The 21246-nt window shown below is 42.2% G+C and overlaps 1 protein-coding gene across 1 annotated transcript in view; it reads right to left on the bottom strand.

Moving 5' to 3' along the window:
• Positions 1 to 21246, bottom strand: part of LOC124619450 (liver carboxylesterase 1F-like) — a 180624-nt gene that overhangs the window by 94462 nt on the left and 64916 nt on the right. Inside the window, exon 4 of the mRNA XM_047145840.1 lies at positions 15570 to 15767. Within this exon, the coding sequence (XP_047001796.1) occupies positions 15570 to 15767 (198 nt within the window). The remainder of the gene's footprint in view (positions 1 to 15569; positions 15768 to 21246) is intronic.

Below are 21246 nucleotides of genomic sequence, written 5' to 3'. Positions count from 1 at the left end.
AGACGACACGTCTCCATTCGTCCCTCCATTCACGCCTGTCGCGACACCACTGGAGGCGGGCTGCACGACGTTGGGGCGTGAGCGGAAGACGGCCTATCGGTGTGCGGGACCGTAGCCCAGCTTCATGGAGAAGGATGCGAATGGTCCTCGCCGATACCCCAGGAGCAACAGTGTCCCTAATTTGCTGGGAAGTGGCGGTGCGGTCCCCTACGGCACTGCGTAGGATCCTACGGTCTTGGCGTGCATCCGTGCGTCGCTGCGGTCCGGTCCCAGGTCGACGGGCACGTGCACCTTCCGCCGACCACTGGCGACAACATCGATGTACTGTGGAGACCTCGCGCCCCACGTGTTGAGCAATTCGGCGGTACGTCCACCCGGCCTCCCGCATGCCCACTATACGCCCTCGCTCAAAGTCCGTCAACTGCACATACGGTTCACGTCCACGCTGTCGCGGCATGCTACCAGTGTTAAAGACTGCGATGGAGCTCCGTATGCCACGGCAAACTGGCTGACACTGACGGCGGCGGTGCACAAATGCTGCGCAGCTAGCGCCATTCGACGGCCAACACCGCGGTTCCTGGTGTGTCCGCTGTGCCGTGCGTGTGATCATTGCTTGTACAGCCCTCTCGCAGTGTCCGGAGCAAGTATGGTGGGTCTGACACACCGGTGTCAATGTGTTCTTTTTTCCATTTCCAGGAGTGTAGATGAAAAATGCTGCTAGCCGCTTTCTCTGTGTAATGTATTGTCTGTATAGACGTGTATCAGTTGCCTTTACGATCCCTTCACCTTCACACATAAATCTATACAATAAAGTAAGGCCCTCCCCGTTCTTGGCTGATCCGTGATAAGACAGGCGAAAAATTCGACTAATGGAGGATTATTAGTATTACCTCTATTTTCATTCACTCTCTCTCTCTTTCTCTCCTTTATCTATGTACAGTTTTTAATATAATATTTCATTACATGAAATCAGCCAAATAGGATCTTTGGTGGAGTCCTTCGTCTTGGCCGGCCGCGGTGGCCGTGTGGTTCTGGCGCTACAGTCCGGAACCGCGGGACTGCTACGGTCGCAGGTTCGAATCCTGCCTCGGGCGTGTGTGATGTCCTTAGGTTAGTTAGGTTTAAGTAGTTCTAAGTTCTATGGGACTTATGACCTAAGATGTTGAGTCCCATAGTGCTCAGAGCCATTTTTGAACCTTCGTCTTGGTAACCAGCGGCTGGCTTGCTATAAGAGATCTTTACATTTATTATTACTGTTAAACACTGCAGTCAGTCGGGAGAATCAATCGTTTGGACAATTTGTTCCTTTTACGAAAGATTGCGAATTCCAGATGTGTACGAAGCCTTTTTGGACGATTTAACACAGCCTCAGTGATTGCAGGCTCTCTTCGACACAGCTGAAACTTCCCCACTAATTACAGGGCCAACGTGATCATCAAATGATTCAGAAAAAAACTCATTCGTTCATTCACTCCAGAACAAAAAAGTCACAAACCTTATTTATGGAGGAAATTGTGTATTAAATCCATCTCCATTACATATCCAGATCTCCGGTGATTCCACGCCTTAATTATTTTCCTTTTACAGTCTCTTTCTCCTCAAACAAACCGCTAGCGACACAAATGTTAATTGGCTCGCTTTAGCGAGAAGAAAAGCAGAATATGTATCTCTCAGAAACACGTCAATCCCTCAACAGATACTCCAGAAGCTGTCCTCGTTACCACTCTAACAACCATGAAGAATGTTCTGTTATTTCAGAGAATAAACGCACTAGAAAATACTTTGGCGTCGTCGAGCTGTCGCCGCATATACACGAGAAAATCAGATCAGATAACTTTTCCAAAGTGTAATGAATGTGGATGGTTTGATTGAAAATGATTAATTGGTGCGTGGTATAGGGTATTTTTGTGGGGACATTACAAGTTTTTAGTTGTATCTGGCTGTTCGTTGCATATGTCACTTAGTGTGCACCCTCCACTGTTGCTGTTGCTGAATCATGGCCGTTGGCATCAGAACCCGCTTGCAGTCCTGTACCGCGGTCGCTATGGGGTTTACCCTGGCTGTTGATCGATCGAGAGCTGTCCTGTATGTTATACGAGGGGAACGTCGTGATCATGTTAGCTGTATTTGTTTGGGAAATCAGCAACGTAGCGAGTGTTGTTAAGTCATAGTGCCGCGTGCGGTAGCCCCGCGGTCGAGGGCGCCCTACCACTGTTCGCGCGGCTCCTACCCCCCCCCTCCCCCCCTCCAATTCCCCCCCCCCCCCCCACACTGACCTCCCCACATCAGAGGTTCGTGTCCTCCCTCGGGCATGACTGTGTATTGTTCTTAGCGTGAGTTTAATTATTTTAGACTAGGTAGTGTGTAAGCCTAGGGGCTGATGACGTCAGCAGTTTGGTCCCACAGGAACCTACTACCATCAAATTTACGTCATCGTTGGCTACACAGCTGTTACGTCGTCCGGGTGAAGTCCACTGCGAATACTACGTCTGAGGGACGTGAGGTTGTCCGTATCCTGTTTTATTTACCTTAGGTTGTTGACTCTATTTGTTGCATTTTTATTTTGTTTTAGTCGTCAGTCTTCTGATTGGTTTGATGCGGCCCGCTACGAATTCCTCTCCTGTGCTAACCTCTTCATCTCAGAGTAGCACTTGCAGCCTACGCCCTCAATTATTTGCTGGATGTATTCCAATCTCTTTATCCCTTTACAATTTTTGCCCTCTACAGCTCCCTCAAGTACCATGGAAGTCATTCCCTGATGTCTTAACAGATGTCGTACGATCCTGCCCCTTCTCCTTGTCGATGTTTTCCACATATTCCTTTCCTCTCCGATTCTGCACAGAACCTCTTCATTCCCTGCCTTATCAGTCCACATAATTTTCAGAATTTGTATGTAGAACAACATATCAAATGCTTCGATTCTCTTCTGTTTTGGTTTTCCCAAAGTCCATGTTTCACTACCACACAACGCTGTACTCCAGACGTAGAAGCGCGGTCTTAGGTGTCTTGGCACAGTTCGCCCGCTTCCCCCGTCGTAGGTTAGAGTCCTCCCTCGGGCATCGGTGTGTGTATTGTCCTTATCGTAAGTTACTTTAAGTTAGACTAAGTAGTGAGTAAACCTAGGGACCGATGACCTCAGCAGTTTGGTCCCATAAGACCTTACCACAAATTTTCATTTCCAAATGTACATTATCAGAAATTTTTTCCTGAAATTACGGCCGTTATTTGATATTAGTAGATCTCTCTTGGCCAGTAATTTCTCTTGTTGCATATAATCTCGTTTGTGGTCGGAAATTTTAAGAGCGATTGCGTGCCTGTGTGTGGAAATCTTTGTTGTTGGCGTTTTCGGGGTGCGACTGCTACGTTTATTGCAGACATTGGTGGAGATCTTGTCTGTCTGTGTGGGTTGGTTATTACGCACGGCATAAATCTGTCAGAGCGGAGAGCAATGAATATGCCGTGTTTAGTTGTTGCTGGATTTTAAGGAATGGCTGCCCTAGGCCAAAAGCTTATCTGTGGCGAACAGCGTTAGTACGCCGACCACTTTGTTCCAACTGTAGTTATATTTTAAGAATTATTTGACCCACACTTATATTTGTCAGGGAAGAGAAGGGCTAATCCCACACAGTTAACAAAAGTCGCAATGGTATCGCTGGGCCGGCCGGTGTGGCCGTGCAGTTCTAGGCGCTTCAGTCTGGAACCGTGTGACCGCTACGGCCGCAGGTTCGAATCCTGCCTCGGGCATGGATGTGTCTGCTGTCCTTAGGTTAGTTAGGTTTAAGTAGTTCTAAGATCTAGGGGACTGGTGACCACAGATGTTAAGTCCCATAGTGCTCAGAGCCATTTTTTGTATCGCTGGCTAGTGCCGCCTTAGAATAAACGGATTAGTAAGCTATAGTGTAAGCGAAACTTAGTATTGATGATTAGTACATGGCCAGTACCGTCTGATTAGTGGTACTTAGTTTTTTACACTATCTCAAGCGTGCTGCAGATTAAGCACTAGTTGCGTCGCAGGGTAGCAAAAGGTTGTTGGTGTTGGTGTGATATTAACAGACCTTTAATAACTGGAGATGTGTGAACTAACCAAACTTCTCGTTAATGTTGACCAATAGTCACTTGCACTTGTCCAGTGTTGACATGTATGGATTGCCTGTTTGTTTTGCTATGTGTTGGGTTTCTTTCTGAGTGCAGTGGTGTCTGCCGTGCTTCAGAATTATGAAAGATTGCAATTTAAGCACGCTGTCAATCAAAGTTTGAATTACGTTAATGAAGTCATTTCTTTTCAAGGATTAAGAGAACTAGCTCTGTTTTAAAGAATATCACAAAGTCTTAAATAATTGTTTCAGTTAATCGAAACCTCTGCTTTGTAGGGCTATTCAGTATTTACATTCTGCCAAGACTCTGCTGCTCTGAAACTATCGTAGCTCGATGCGTGTGAGCAGCACATAGTGGCTTGCCTTTCATTGATTCCATTTTAAAATTTTTGCGACTAAAGCTTTATCGCTTGATATTAAGTTTTATACGTGAATGCCAATTTGAGAGTTTTACTTCTGATGAAGGTACTCATAGTAGTGCCAAAACCTCGGTCAAAAGATTCCTGTTTCGCGACCGAGGGCTGCTATTGCTTTAATTTTACTTTGTAAACGGTCGCTGGCCACGCAGCCATGTTCAAAACATTAAAAAATCTTTAAATAAGAAGAATATTCAGCTCGAACATCTACTAGTCAATAAAACCTAGCACTCCACTCCCCAACCATGTTGTATGGTACACGTGAAGACATAAAGTTGTTGTAAATTCTAAGTTACTCACACTGAAATTTTTGTGAAACGTAAATGAAAACTTCGATCCCAAATCTAATTGTAGAGTTTGTACTCGCGTCAAACTAAAAGGTATACCGTTGTGTTCTCGTATGGTTCTTTTGAAAATAAAAACTTTGTTGGTCCATGCATAAGTTAAAATTTTGTCCAAGTTCTATCTTTATTCGTGCAGAAGATATAGTCTTGTGAGATCAGATAATCTGTTTTAAAACATCCTGCGTTGTTGTATTCTTGTTGATGAAAAAAAAAGTTGGATCGTCCATCTATAAGTGTAAGGCGAATGGAATATATTTTCAAGATGCGGTGCATTACAGCTCGTATGTATGTGAAAAATGCCGTGATTACCTACCTGGAATGTTGATAAAATCTTTATTTAAACAACCAGTTTTGGTCTAGTGACCATCACCAGGTTCTTAAAAAGCATTAATAGCATCATACAAGGCGAATATAAAATGACTATCATTAGATAATAAATCCATAAATTAGTCACTATTGTTACATAGTAATTATGCATCGTTCACAGCGTTAACACCGATTTCTGATAAAACACGAAAAAGTGCTTTGTCTATATCTAAGAAGGTGTAAGAGGTTCCCTGACAGTTCGTAGCGCTGTTGCCAGCTTTCATTTGCGAAGCGCTAACGGCAGTAGTCGCGTACAGAGATGTGACAACGCTGAGGCGTTGCCATAGAGATGTTTAGAAAATTGTATTATGTTATCGGTAGAGGTAGGCCCTTGCAGCTCTCGCGTCCCTCTCATTGCAACTGTCAGGGATCAACTTACACCGACTCAACTGTAGCACAGTTTATGTATTGAGGATGCAATTTATATTACGATGTAGTAGCAGTGATTAAGTCACGGTTGTATTATCTGAAGTTAGTGATTTTGTATTTGCCAAATATGATGCTGCAAATGCCTTTAAACTTCAGTATTAGTTTCCCAGTACGACGTTCATGCCCTCAGAAACTGTCAGAGAAACTTCGACAGTGATTCAGTTGAAGCAGATACCATGCCAACGCAGGGATAAAAAGAGAAACGGTTCAGCCTTGTACGCAGAATAGTGAGTGTCACGTAAAAAAAGAATAAGTTCAGAAATATTGCTCCGAGAAATATCCGTGACTGGCTTCATCATTCGCAAAATCCGTGTCACATTGTCTAAATCTTGTGAACTATGTCCCTCTCAGAAATGAAAAATAGGTATCATACAACTGTTACCAGCATCAACTTACAACAAAATGTACTAAAATATATTTGCAGAAAACTTTGTTAAAGCTCAATCTCTAAATTATATTCGCCATCTCCATCGTCAGAAATAAAGTGTAGACTTCCGGAGATACAAATTCAGGAGATGTTCTGAAACCGAAATGAGCACTAACGCACCATCACGAGGCACGGAAAAACGTGAATTCCAACATTCCGCGACGTCACAATAGCGTAACTCGATCAAAATATTGCTGGTGGACATAAATAGAAAATCTAAAGTGTTTTTGAGCACCAGATTCTTGAGACTGACATGGAGGATTTAAAGAATCATTGGAAGCTTGAGAGTTCGTCAAAGTTCACGTGGAAAGGCACTCTGAGAATTCCTTTCCTATTATACATGCGCGCTAGGGACTTATATCTCGCAGAGAACACCACGTGCATTTATTTAGTCCTGAATCTGCCCTCCAAAACGATGAACGAGACTGGAAATAATGTCGTATAAATCACTAGAGGGAAAGAGTTGTCCTCAGCAGTATCAACGGTCTTGATACAATGAAATAAGTAAAAACGTTGAATTTATAATAACTGAATGAGTGAACTGTTATGATTTCCAGCCACAAAATATTACTCCTGAGCCTCTGGCAAATGGGTTCCCTTTATTAAAAGTTTTTTCCTCTAACTTAATATTCGACACTGAGCGCTGGAGTCTATCAGAATGGTACAAAATTTCTCTGAGAATAATAATGACTCCAGAGGTATTTATTTTGTTCTTGGGGGGAGCACATGTCTCTTTGCTCACGTACGTCAGAACTGCAAGCCGGTGTACAATTGCCCGGCGGACGCTTGGAAGTTGGAGGGACTGACTGCGCCACTCAATCACTTCACAGCTCCCTGGATTATTCTTGCGGGGCTGCGGAACTTTTATTCATGAGAGAAAAAATTCGCTGAGAAGTCCTAGCGAAATATACTGCATACTCCGTCAAACATTTTTATGATGATGACCCTCCGCACCGTACCGGAACAGATGGCTTTCGCAAGCCGTGCTCTCTGATAGGTGATAATCACACAAGTTAGTGGATGCCGCCCCAAGCGGTGTGAAAACTATAGAGGAACGGATCGGTGAGTTAGATGTCTTCTTTTCTACTCACAGATTTATCTTCTCACAAATGATCATGAGTATGTTACATCCATTCTGAGATGGACACTATTTGCTTGAAGTGCTAAAGTAGGCCCCAAATCTGTGACCGATATCCCAAGAATGGTTCCGTTGTTTTCATTCTGCTAGCTGTTCGTTTTTTCGCTTTGGTGTTGCGAGGGTCGAGGATGGCGGAGAAAAGGATAAAATACATAAATCGTTTTGAAATCGCTTCATTACGAAATAAATTGTTTTTCTTGTTTTGTTTCAACCACTATCTCATAAATGACAGATATATCAAGAGAATTTATGACGCAATAGAAAAGATTAATTAAACTCACACGAGAAAGAAATGCTACAACATCTGATGCCACGAGAATATGATCTTTCTGGAGAGAGGAAAGGTTAACTGTAAGAATCAATACATATGCTGCAAAAATTAATTTTGAGGGAACTCAGCTCCATCTGCTTATTCATGGAATCTAAACACCAGTATATAACAGTTCTCCATTTCTTGATTTCCGGGCAACTTTATCACTTAAAGAACGAAGTACAAGCTTGTGGAATGTCGGAATATGTATTGATGCGTAACTTTCCAGCAGACAGAAGAAGTCGTTCTTAGTGGCCGTAAACGCAATTACGGGTATACCTCAAGGAAATGTTATAGCACCGTTACTATTAACGATGTAAAATTTTCAGGAGAAGTTTTCACCGCTTTTACAAATTGCATTCCTTTAATGGAAAAACTCTTTCTCAGTATTGCTTTACGGCTGTAATGGAGGTAAATCAAAACCCGTATTGTCAGTGGAGTTAACTAGAACCACATGTATACACTATCAAGTATGTCAACATGCTGGCATGGGTCAGATCAAGTTTAGGCGGTGCTCACGTTGTCACTTTAGGGCAAGAAGTGTTGGCAGCACTGGAAGACGTCGGATCAGTATGCACCACAAATACGCCATTCGAACTTTACCACTACAGACGAACTGACTCGTAGTGGTCGCTCTCGATAAATAACAACGCTGTATTCGTTACGTACAAAGAATGACTTGTGAAATGGAAACACACACTGTCTATTTGGAAGCTATAAGGAGAATCGTGTTTGTCATACAGTTCGCAGGCGTCTCCATACGATCAGTTAGGGATCTGGGCCTCTGTTATGAACAACAAAAAATTTTTAAATGTTTGTGAATGCCTAAGTGACCAAACTGCTGAAGTCATCGGTCCCTAGACTTACACACTACTTAAACTAACTTAGACTGATTTATGCTAAGAACAACACACACACCCATGTCCGAGGGAGGACTCGAACCTCCGGCGGAAGAGGCCGTGCAATCCGTGACATGGTGCCTCAAACCTCACGGGCACTCCACGCGCCTATGAACAACAATACCAACCCTCCAGCATCCTGGTTCACTTAGAAAGTGAACAAAGGAACATGTGAATATGGAACATTATCGTGGTACCATCTTCACCGACGAGTGCAGGGTTCGTCTGGCACTTGATGATTGTAATAGAAGGGCATGCAGGTGGCCTTCTCCCAAAGCCTGGGATCAACCATGTTTTGGTTGACGGACATCTCACATAGTTATCGAGGGTAGCTTCTGTGCAATATCGGGACTGACCCCTCCAGCGTCTTGGCCAGCCCTACAGCCAACATTTAGACGATGAATTCCTCTTCCAAGACTATGTAATCCAAACTAAACCGCGCTTAATACGTTAACATCTTCCTCAAAGTGATCAGAATGGAATGGCAGGCGACGTCTGGTGACCTGGCCTCGCTGAAGTAAGCTTGAAATCAGTTGAAACAAAGTGCTTCATTACAGAATCCGTTCTAACGCACTGGGTGACTTCCGGAGGACCACCGCAGCAGAGTGGCAACGTGTAGACTGTCTTGTAGACAGCATGCCAAAGAGGACTCAAGCTTCTTGCAATGCAGAGGGTTAACAACAACGTTATTGCATGTTACCCAACAACAACTCGTTTTTACAGATAATCGCGTTTGAACTGACTACCATTACTTTGGTTTTACTTCCCAGTAAATTAGTTAATTTGTTTCATTCCTCTCGCCTCCTGAATTTAAGTCTACTCATTTTCGCTGTGTAGATGGTGCAAAACATCTTCTGAGCTGTCGGAGGGAGTCATGCCAGTCTGCTTGGATATAAAGCTGCAACGACAAAAAGTTTAATTTAATCCAGGAAGATATGCAGAGAATGGACAGTTGGTGTAAAGACTTGCATTTGCAAACAGAATTGCTCGATTATGCGATTAGCTAATTTATCTCTGGAAGCAGTGACATACGTGATATATGTAGTAGCGTATATGTGAATTGTGTTACGTGGTACTGAGAAATAAATGTAGTAGTAGCAAAATCAGACGGCAGCCTGGAAAATGGTGTAAGATTTGTTTGAAGTTTAAGTCACCCATGAAACAGATAGCTTGAGAAACAGTCGACTGATTGGTTCTTGAATATTGCTCGTGACTACGTAGCTTTTTCACATAAGATTAATAGAGGAGACAGAGATATTACACAGCAGAGAGGTGCGTTTTGTCACTTATTTGTTTAGTAAACGCAAGAGCACGACGGGGGTGCACATCAAACTCCAGTGGCAAACGCAACAAAGAAAGCGTTGGAACTTCCTGGCAGATTAAAACTGTATGCCGGACCGAGACTCGAACTCGGGACCTTTGCCTTTCGCGGGCAAGTGCTCTACCATCTGAGCTACCCAAGCATGACTCATGCCCCGTCCTCATAGCTTCACTTCTGCCAGTACCTCGTCTCCTACCTTCCAAACCTTACAGTAGCCCATATCAGGGCACACTCCGCTACAGAGTGAAACTCTCATTCTGAAAACGTCCCCCAGGCTGTGACTAAGCCATGTCTCCGCAATATCCTTTCTTTCAGGAATGCTAGCTCTGCAAGGTTCGCCGGCCGCTGTGACCGAGCGGTTCTAGGCGCTTCAGTCCGGAACCGCGCTGCTGCTACGATCGCAGATTCGAATCCTGCCTCGGGCATGGATGTGGGTGATGTCCTTAGGTTAGTTGGGTTTAAGTAGTTATAAGTCTAGGGGACTGATGACCTCAGATATTAAGTCCCATAGTGCTTAGAGCCCTTTGAACCATTTTTTCTGCAAGGTTCGCAGGAGATCTTCTGTAAGGTTTGGAGGATAAGAGACGAGGTACTAGCAGGAATCAATGACCTGGGTGACATTCTGAGCAGTTCTCTTACGTTGTTCGCAAATGATGCTGCTATTTACCGTCTAGTAAGGTCATCTGAAGAACAGTATCAGTTGCAAAGCGATTTAGAAATGATTGCTGTATGGTGTGGCAGGTGGCAGTTGGCGCTAGATAACGAAAAGTGTGAGGTGATCCACATGAGTTCCAAAAGAAATCCGTTGGAATTCGATTGCTCGATAAATAGTACAATTCTCAAGGCTGTCAATTCAACTGAGTACCTGGGTGTTAAAATTACGAACAACTTCAGTTGGAAAGACCACGTAGATAATATTGTGGAGAAGGCGTGCCAAAGGTTGCGTTTCATTGGCAGGACACTTAGAAGATGCAACAAGTCCACTAAAGAGACAGCTTACACTACACTCGTTCGTCCTCTGTTAGAATACTGCTGCGCTGTGTGGGATCCTTGCCAGGTGGGATTGACGGAGAACATCGAAAGGGTGCAAAAAAGGGCAGCTCGTTTTGTATTATCGCGTAATAGGGGAGAGAGTGTGGCAGATATGATACGCGAGTTGGGATGGAAGTCATTAAAGCAAAGACGTTTTTCGTCGCGGCGAGATCTATTTACGAAATTTCAGTCACCAACTTTCTCTTCCGAATGCGAAAATACTTAGTTGAGCCCAACCTACATAGGTAGGAATGATCATCAAAATAAAATAAGAGAAATCAGAGGTCCTACAGAAAGGTTTAGGTGTTCGTTTTTCCCGCGCGCTGTTCGGGAGTGGAATGGTAGAGAGATAGTATGATTGTGGTTCGAAGAACCCTTTGCCAAGCACTTAAATGTTAATTGCAGAATAATCATGTAGATGTAGATGTAGAAGCTGTGAGGACAAGACGTGAGTCGCGCTTTGGTAGCTCATATGGTAGAGCACTTGCCCGCGAAAGGCAAAGTTCCCGAGTTCGAGTCTCGGTCCGGCACACAGTTTTCATCTGCCAGGAAATTTCATATCAGCGCACACTCCACTGCAGAGTGAAAATCTCGTTCAGGAAAGCATTGTGCGTGGTGGATAAGCTTAAAGATTGGAACACCGTGAGGGTATATTCCTTGTACATACTCGTCTCTAAATCTCTAAATAAACACGAGTGGAAGATCAGTGAATCTGTCAAACTCCAGTAGCAAACGCAACATGAAAAGCATTTTGCCCGGCTGAAAAGCTCAAAGATTGAAATGTCGTGAGCTTATGTTCCTTGTACAGATGCACCTCGAAATGAACGTGAATGGAAAATCAGTGAATTAGAAGATCCTACCGTGTTCTGCCGATAGTCATCATTCCTGTATGCACTGTTTGCAAATGGGCCAAGAAAGAAATGAAACGACGGTACTGCAAGATGTAGACTCACAAACTTTTTGAGACACTCGTTCCTCATAATATCTGACCTAACGTATGTTCGACAAATTTTACTCAAGTTTCATTAGGTTGTGAATTGTGTGTCTTTGGTAACCATAAAAAAGTGTACTTCTTTCATGCAACGACTGACCAACGGGAGAATACGTAATGCCTCAGAAGATCAAGCCGTGCCCAGGTGCTTGCCACCAGCTACGAAGCGTAGGGTATCGTCCCCATAATACCTGCTCAGTGATTACTACGAAAACTTAAGCGGTATAATTTGTAGTCATTGATATGATGTTGTAGAATTACGATATTAGTGAATGTTGACCGCAAGTTGGCGCCGCTTATATCTGTGAACTTAAACAGTGGAATATCCACGACACTATGTTCTAGCCACAAGTTGTTAAAATGAACTAAGTGTACAAACCTTCGACCATAAATATAATAGACTGGCCCTGACGTCATTTTCGTGGCTCCAGCATCTCTGGGCTGAAGTCACGTGAATGTTGGCAAAACATGGTTGTTTCGTGTTGCGCTTATGGCTGCACTCAGCGTTTTGTCGGGGGAAATGGCATTACATTTCACGTGTAAGTGTTTCTATGATAGTGCAGATCCATTTATTGAAATCTGCTGAAGTGACTTTTATATGTTTTTTTCGCTTGAAATAGAGTATCACGTAAATTAAAGTGTTGAAAGTGATGCCTGTAAAGTCAGACTCATATTACATTTTGGAAAGTATCTGTCATAATTCGGTTACAGAAGTAAGTATACTTGTTTCTCGTTCCTACTCATAGTTCCCTAAGGATGAAAACCGAAGGCAGCTTTGGATACAGGCCCTGAAACGGAAAAACTTTAAGCCATCTGCACATACTCACCTTTGCTCGAAGCAAAGGTTAGTTATTATTTACAATGTATATTTATAATTTATATTTACAGTTTCTGTCATTTTTGAACCTAGGATCCAAAATTATTTTCTGAAACTTCGAAGTCTCACCTTTCATCTGAAATATCATTTTTTTTAAACATGATGGTTTAAACTTTTGTAAAAATAGTGGGAACTGAACCTTTGAAGTGCACCTAAAATTGATACTCTAAAATGGACCTGCTCCTAAAGTCGACAATTTTGGCACCTATAGTAGACATAATTCCCATATCCCATTTTCTTTTATAAGTGACTAGAGCTCATAACGCGGCGAATCCAATGTTTAAAGTTTCGACACGAGCCCACTCTTACTGTTTAAAAGAATGTTAACAACATTGTACTTTAATTGATAGTTTACAGTAATTTCGTCCCGCTGCCCACCAGAGTGGCGTTCGCTGTATTTGTTAGATTTTATAAATGGTACTGTGAACAAATCGAGGTCAACTGTAGTTCTGGCATAATTTTTCGGAAATTAAAAAGAAATTTTCGTTGGAAGCGTTTGGCAGTCAATTGAGAAATGTGGGGAAAATACGATACAAACATAGGATGACAGACCGCTGATTTGAAATCCCGCCACGTTTTGCCAACAGTCACGTGGTTTATGTTGGAGCCACACCAGGCCTATAGCTTCTGCACAGCAAGGCCAGTCTACTAGTATCTATGGTCGAAGGTACAAAGCCGGCCGCGGTGGCCGTGCGGTTCTGGCGCTGCAGTCCGGAACCGCGGGACTGCTACGGTCGCAGGTTCGAATCCTGCCTCGGTCATGGGTGTGTGTGATGTCCTTAGGTTAGTTAGGTTTAAGTAGTTCTAAGTTCTAGGGGACTTATGACCTAAGATGTTGAGTCCCATAGTGCTCAGAGCCATTTGAACCATTTTGAAGGTACAAATTACAACAAATATTATCGATGCTACGTATAAAAGGACTGTATCGTATAAAAATGACGATAGTTATTTCATTATTTCTGTAATAATTTAATTTCTGTGTGAATTAAAGCCATTATCAGAGAACTACATTCACAAACAACGACAATTATAACCTTTTCTTGTTATCTGTGACATCTGTGGTTCAGTTGTTCTCGCTGTGCTAGCCGATGAACTGTTCGGACGTGAGACGTGTGAGGTCTGTAAAGAGAAAACCTGTAACTGTATAGTGTTAATTATTATTTGAAAAATAGAGTCGCTGTTGTCTAGACTTGGATTTTTATTTATTTCAGTTGTAATCCAATGTAATTAATGATTTTTAAGTATTAATTTTCATGTCCGCAATTAGCAGCGCAGCCATTAGCGCTAATAACTTACAGCGGAGTTTACTAGTAGCTGGTATAAAAAATATGACGCTATTTATCATTGAAAATGATTTTAAATGCTAAAGAATAGAGATAAAAGGCTTAAAGAGTTTTATCTAAATATATTACCTTGATATAAAATAAATCGATAACAATAGACATATTGACTATCGTCTATCTGCCGCCATCTTAGCAAAAATATCTCCGCGGCAGTTCTGAATCGAGAATTTTAACGAACATAAATGTTGTTAGATATAAATGAATGGAAGTAAATGTGCACTGGTGGTCCCGAATCTATTTTAATAGACAGAATTAAACTCAGATTGAATCTTTAAAAATGCTCACATCATGTTACGTAATATCAATTTCTTATTTGCTGATGTATGAAGCCTAATTATTTCGGACGGTTTACATGAAATATTTTAATAGGAGACATACGTCAGTGTTCTGCGCGGGTAGTATTTTGCGAGTAAATTTTCCTTTTGCTAGAGAAAAGTGCATCCATCTTAAGTGAAAGTTGTGTGAAATCTGATAAATGATATGCAACTTAGTGCCACTCACACGATTTTACAGACAACATTTCTACACAATGTCAAGTGGAGACTTCTTTATCAGAGTGACAAATATAGCCGGGATAATCATTTTTGAGATCAAATGAATTGTTACGCTGACAATAGGTAACTGGTATTATATTTTTTGATCTACCTGAAATAACATTTATACGTAATGAGTCACGAAATACTATAAACCGGTTCCGCCACAACAGTAGCTGAGAGCAGTGTAGAGATGAACTGCTGTAGCCAGGAATATTTTCAACGATTGATTTTGTCGTGCTGTTAAGTTGGAGAAGGAATTTACAGAATGTTTCAACTGGACGTGGTGATTGATTTTGTAAAGAAATTGACCGTATTACATGCGAGGAGAAAATTTTATTATTGTGAACTTTTGGAAGTTTGTATGCAAGGCAATTGTTATTAAAGTTTAAAAACCCACGAAGAGGCGTAGAGGGTGCTGAAACGAATTACTTGATATGAGACACACGAGCTCGCAAATGTCGGGAAATACCATAAAAGTGGATGTCAATATTATCTGTTAATATGCTAATTCTGCTTTTCTCCTACAATCTTTTATCATTCGTACTGTTAACAAAATGAACTGCAACAATAATATTTTCTTAAATCAATTTTGATTCATTCACTACATACTGACGAAAACAAGCTTGGTCAGGAACAGATATTACATAAAACAGAGTAGTTGAACTTCTTTGGCCAAGGAGATGGTTTTTATGTGGTTAGACACTATGAATCTAAAACCCGAATTAAAATTCTGTAACTAAGTAAACGTAACACTACTCTCCACCGCACACTGCAAGTTGGCTTCCGGAGCACCGATGGAGATGATTCAAAAATACCATACAATTTCGTAAGCGTCTTGGTGTCATTATCTACCTTAAGACGTGACAGAAAGATCTGTCCATCTCCTATTATCTCCTTACGGCACTAATCTTCGAAAGTTGGAGTTTTCACTGCGATTTAACGCGGTTTTGGACACAGAGACGATTTTACACGGGAGAATATGTTAGTTAACAATGGCCTGATCGGACACGTGACTGAAAAGCAAGAGAGTCAGATGCGAGAGGCACCTTTGGAGTGTAGACGTTGAGGTGCAGGCAGTCCTCAGGGTCTTCGGCGGCAGAGAGGTTGCGCACGGCCGCGAGCGTGCCTGCGTCCGGCCACGTGAACCACGGGATCTCCATCTCCCGCGACGATAGCGCCTGCGGACACAGCGGGCCGAACCAGTTGGCGTTGAACTCTCCCAGTGGTTCCACTGGACGTGGCAGCTGCAACAGAAGGGGACGGCACGCACTGTCAACGATGGAGAGTCCAGAAGGGAAAGTATGAGCCCACCATCGTTCATTATGAATTATACAAGTAAGGCTGTCTAGATCGCACAACGTTTCCCAGAATTTCGTAGGAAATATCCGTATAATTAGAAGCAGCCTTTGAGACCTGGGCAGCTTATTATTTCTTCACGAAAATTTCATCCTACGGTTGCTGCTCCAGCCATGCAAAAAATTTTAAAAATTTTCCTTCCCACGTCACAAAGCCTGGACATTACATTGAAAATTGTCAAAACAAGTTGTCATTACTATACTTCTGAAGAAGTCTTGAACCCATGGTTAACGGGTTAAAATGAAGCTTCCATTTTGCAATTGATTGGTTGATTATCATTTCTTCATGGAGATTTTTTGTTTATTGCATTATTTCCTTTAACATGTTTCGGCTAGTATCATCATCAGAAGCGGGTAAGTGATAGAGCATTCCAAGCACGTAACTGGTCCTTTAGCTGTTCACTTGGCTGTAATATGTGAGAGAGTGGGTGAAGAACTTTTCAAAGCTGCCAAAGATGACAGATGCTACCTCCCATCATAACACAGCCTTTTGCATGGTGTTCGTGATGTGGCACAGGAACCTAATGGGAATGACAAATGGTTGGGAAGTTGTGTTGGCGTTAAGCAAATGTAGTTCACTTTATTAACACATACAAACAATCCAGAGGGTCTACAGCATAAGCAACTAGCGAACAATTCAGCGCTCAGAATAACAAAATATGTCTCAAACTAATACAGATGATTCATATTTTATCACAATTTTTAAGTACCGCAACAGTCTCTGAACGGAAATATTTGTACATTCAATTACCAGTTTCAGTCATTATGAGAATCTTCACATTGGTCTAAAAAGAGAAAATGTGGACATTTATGGAAAAATCTACGTAATAGTAGGCTATCAACTACTGCGAGCTGTCGTCATGAAGTTAACAGAGTAAGCTAATACAATGTATAACCATGAAATGAATGGCATCATCACATAGAATAGAATAAAGTCATGATAAAATGCTAAACACTCATTATCCGTAATGTCGTGTCATCACTGGCACCTACGGTGCAAAAAGGTGTCGGGGCGTGGACGGAAGATGTCGCTGGCCGAAAATAGTTTGTAAAACAGTCAGGATAATAAGCATAGACATTCTGCGTTAAAATGAATCGGATACATTTGAAGACAGTTAAAAAATGAGCTAGAGTTTTAACATTTGTCCAAAGAGAAGTATTACTCCAAATTACAAAAGGTTGCTGCAAATATGTTTCTGGGAAATATGCAGCAAAATAAACTGACTGTGGTGTCACCGCCAGACACTACACTTGCTAGGTGGTAGCCTTTTAAATCGGCCGCGGTCCGTTAGTATACGTCGGACCCGCGTGTCGCCACTATCAGTGATTGCAGACCGAGCGCCGCCACACGGCAGGTCTAGAGAGCCTTCCTAGCACTCGCCCCAGTTGTACAACCGACTTTGCTAGCGATGGTTCACTGACAAAATACGCTCTCATTTGCCGAGACGATAGTTAGCATAGCCTTCAGCTACGTCATTTGCTACGACCTAGCAAGGCGCCAGTACCAGTTACTATTGGTACTGTAATAATGTACCATCAAGACCGACGTTCACCATTTATGGATTAAAGTTAAGTATTCCACCAGCTACGTCCGTTTTTTCCTAAATTCTAATTTCATTGTCCTGTTCCAGACCTCACGCCAGGCTGCGTGAGCTAAAACGCGTGCCTTTCGGCTTCCTCTTGTAACCCGGTGTTGGCTCTCCTGCCAACCCACAACACTGACAGCAACATGTAGAAAGATAAAAAATCAGAGGCACAGCGTACACACCGAAATGGATCCAAGAAGCCACGGACACAAACAAAATTATTCATTCTAAATCTTGCCAATGGGTATGGTAAAAGGGATCCTTCTTTACTTCCATGGTTTCTGACCTATCCATGGAATTAGATAATCAAGAAACAAGTAAGGAACTGAATTTACTAATACAAATAGCATAGGTAAGCGGGTACCATAGAAAGGTTTATCACTCGTATGTACAACAAAATAAAGGAAAAACGAGAATTACAAACACTCAGGGCCACAGTAAACAGGAAACATAAAAAAGAAATTCCTTTGGGTGACACATTATGGACAAATTTGTGGTATCACATATCGATAACCCCCCCCAATAGTGTCATGGCAGTGAAACTGCTAGTTTGTATGAGACGCCGATAATGGCCGCGCGGGATCCAGCAGACCCAATGGAGCGCACCTGCTGAGCCACGAGTCTAGCAGCTCTGTACCACGAGCGCCCTCTGCAACCCCGATATAGTATGACCGGCGGCAGCGACTCACCCACTTGTGCTAGGATACACATAGATGCATGAGGCTACACAAAAGCCACATAGTTTGGGTCCATCATCATCGTTGTTACTGTTGCAGCAGTTGCACTCTGTTCCTTGTTGCATCATTTGCGCTGAGTGTTTGTACATTTGGAGAAATACAAGGTAAGTAAATCTTTTGTTTGCTTTGCTACTTTTTCATAAATCGCTTCTGCTCCTGACCAGCTTTCCTAGGACGACATTGATAGCAATGGAGATAATATCAAAGACAGAGCTGCCAAAGCAGAGTTACTAAACACAACCTTCCGAAATGCCTTCACAAAAAAAGACGGAGTAAATATTTCAGAATTCGAATCGAGAACAGCTCCCAAAATGAGTAACGTAGAGATAAATGTCATCGCAGTAGTGAAGCAACTTAAATCACTTAATAGAAGCAAGTCTTCTGGCCCAGTCTGTATACCAGTCAGGTTACTTTCGGAGTATGCTGATGCATTAGCTCCATACTTAACAACCGTATATAACCGTTCGCTCGACGAAAGGTCCGTCCCCAAAGACTGGAAAGTTGCGCGGGTCACACTAACATTCAAGAAAGGCAATAGGGGTAATACATTAAATTTCAGGCGTATATCATTAACGTCGAGATACAGCAGGGTTTTGGAACATTTATTGTGTTTGAACATTATCAATTACCTCGGAGAGAACGGTCTATTTGCACTCGGACAACAGGCATTTATAAAACATCGCTCTTGTGGAACGCAGCTAGCTCTTTATTTACATGAAGTGCTGAGTGCCACTGACAAGAGATTTAAGATCGATTCCGTATTTTTGGATTTCCGGAAGGCTTTTGACACTGTACCACACAAACGGCTTGTAGTGAAATTGCGTGCGTATGGAATATCGTCTCAGTTATGTGGTAGGATTTGTGATTTCCTGTCAGACAGGTCACAGTTCGTAGTAATTGACGGAAAGTCATACAGAAAAACAGAAGTGATTTCTGGCTTCCTCAAGGTAGTGTTATTGGCCCTTTGCTGTTCCTTATCTATATAAACGATTTGGGACACAGTTTGAGCAGCCGTCTTTGGTTGTTCGCAGATGACGCAGTTATTCCAGCGTCGAAGGTGGGCGCAAATTGCTCCACGGAGTCCATCCACCGTTCTGGAGTCTGGTGATGGTTGAAACACGTATGTAACGTAGCAGCGATGGTGAGGCATGATAAAATCTTCGACCAGAGAGCCTTTTATCGTGGTTAGTCTGCGCTTGACCGAGCGAGTGTTACGAGCAGCACTCTGTCGGTAGCAGTAGCTCAGTTCAGTTGCGTCCAGTAGTCGGTCAGTAGTCGTCGTGCAGTGTACTCTGTCGGTAGCAGTAGCTCAGTTCAGTTCCGTACAGTAGTCGGTCAGTAGTCGTCGTGCAGTGTACTCTGTCGGTAGCAGTAGCTCAGTTCAGTTGCGTCTAGCAGTCGGTCGGTAGTAGTCGTGCAGTACAGTTGCGTCCAGTAGTCGGTCGGTAGTCGTCGTGCAGTATGTCGGTAATAGCAGTCGAGTGCAGTTGTGTGTGAGGAGTCGGCGGGCGTCGACATGGCATTCTGGTCAAGATTCAGGATGAGGTATATTATTTTTAAATGCGCTCAGCTAATAATGCAAATCAACTGTAACTAATTTGTGCAATAATCGCCCCAATAATAATTTAGATTTCAAAGCAATTTTTTATAAAAAAACCATTTAATTGAACCAACGATCTCCTTCCATTTCCTTTAAAGTAAAGTTTCAGTTAAATTTCAAAAAAAAAAAAAATATTATTTGCAATGCATTTCCTCCAAGCAGTGGCCAACAATAAGAGCAGAAATTTGACATGCAGTTTCAATGAGGTAAGAAATTAATTATGATTTTTTGCACAGGGCCAAAGACCGATATTTCGGTTTAATTGAATTTTCATTGTCACTGAAGTTTCATTAGCACTGAATTGTTTTTCATTTTTTTGTGGGAGCTTACATCTTGAGTCAGATTGCGATTCTCATTTTTATTGTCATTAAATTTAATTGCTAGTGAGGTTACGTTTGGCTCCCATTTCTATTAAATAATATCTTTTAAATTTCGGTGGGGAGGTTACACTTGGCGACACCCAGTCCAGGATCGAATTTCGTTGAGAGTCTTTTGAAAAACAGTCAGATATCTGCTCTTATTTGCTTAGATGTAATTAGGATATGGCGCAACGCTTTTACTAATATTGTGACTTTCTTTCTACAGGTCAACGGCAATTCGTTGCTCTGTTGTATTTGTGTGTTACTTTAGCATTGTGCTTATTTATTTTGTGAATAATTGTGACTATTGCAAAAATGCCGCGAAAGACTGTGAATAGTGTATCGCGAGGTATTATGAATGAAATTACCGACTCAAACAACTTTACCGATAGGACATGTGACACGCAGTGTAATGATGACAATCCTGCGTTCACTGAGAATCAGTGCATTCCAACCGCTAATGATGATATTTATCTTAATGATGAACAAACGAACTCAATTGTCTCGTCTGTTAATTTGACGACAATTGATGACGCGGAGCGGTCTATAGTAATGAGCGCTGCCCAGCGTAACACACCCGGTTTGGAAAATTCAAGTAACGTTCAGACAAATATTTCTAATGAAAATGGACAGTGTACTGAGAGTACGACGGATCCATTTAATTCAGAAATAATGACCGACAGTGTACATTCGACTGACAAACCTTTTTGCAAATCTCAGAATAACCAAATGGTTACAGTAAGCGAGAGAGTTCCAGATCCACCACTAAACAGCACAGAGAGTATAAACGCTAACTTTGGCTTTGAATAAATTATGGCAAGATTGCTACAACAACAGAGTGAAGATTTCAAACAACAACTTAGTGAACAGGACAAAAAATTTAATAAAATTGATGAAAATTTCAGACAACTTAGGGAAGATAACAAACAAGATAACGAAAAACTCAAACAATACCTAAATGAAAAATTAGACGACAATTCCAGACAGTTAAATGAAAAATTAGACGACAATTCCAGACAGCTTAGTGAACAAATTAGAGCCGTTGCCACGCAGTGTCATGACGCTAAGGAACAGTTGCGCGAGGAA

Source organism: Schistocerca americana, chromosome 6, assembly GCF_021461395.2.
Source record: "Schistocerca americana isolate TAMUIC-IGC-003095 chromosome 6, iqSchAmer2.1, whole genome shotgun sequence".
Taxonomy (NCBI): Eukaryota; Metazoa; Arthropoda; class Insecta; order Orthoptera; family Acrididae; genus Schistocerca; species Schistocerca americana.
The sequence above is the reverse complement of the archived record's forward strand: the minus strand, read 5'-3'. Positions and strand labels throughout refer to the sequence as shown.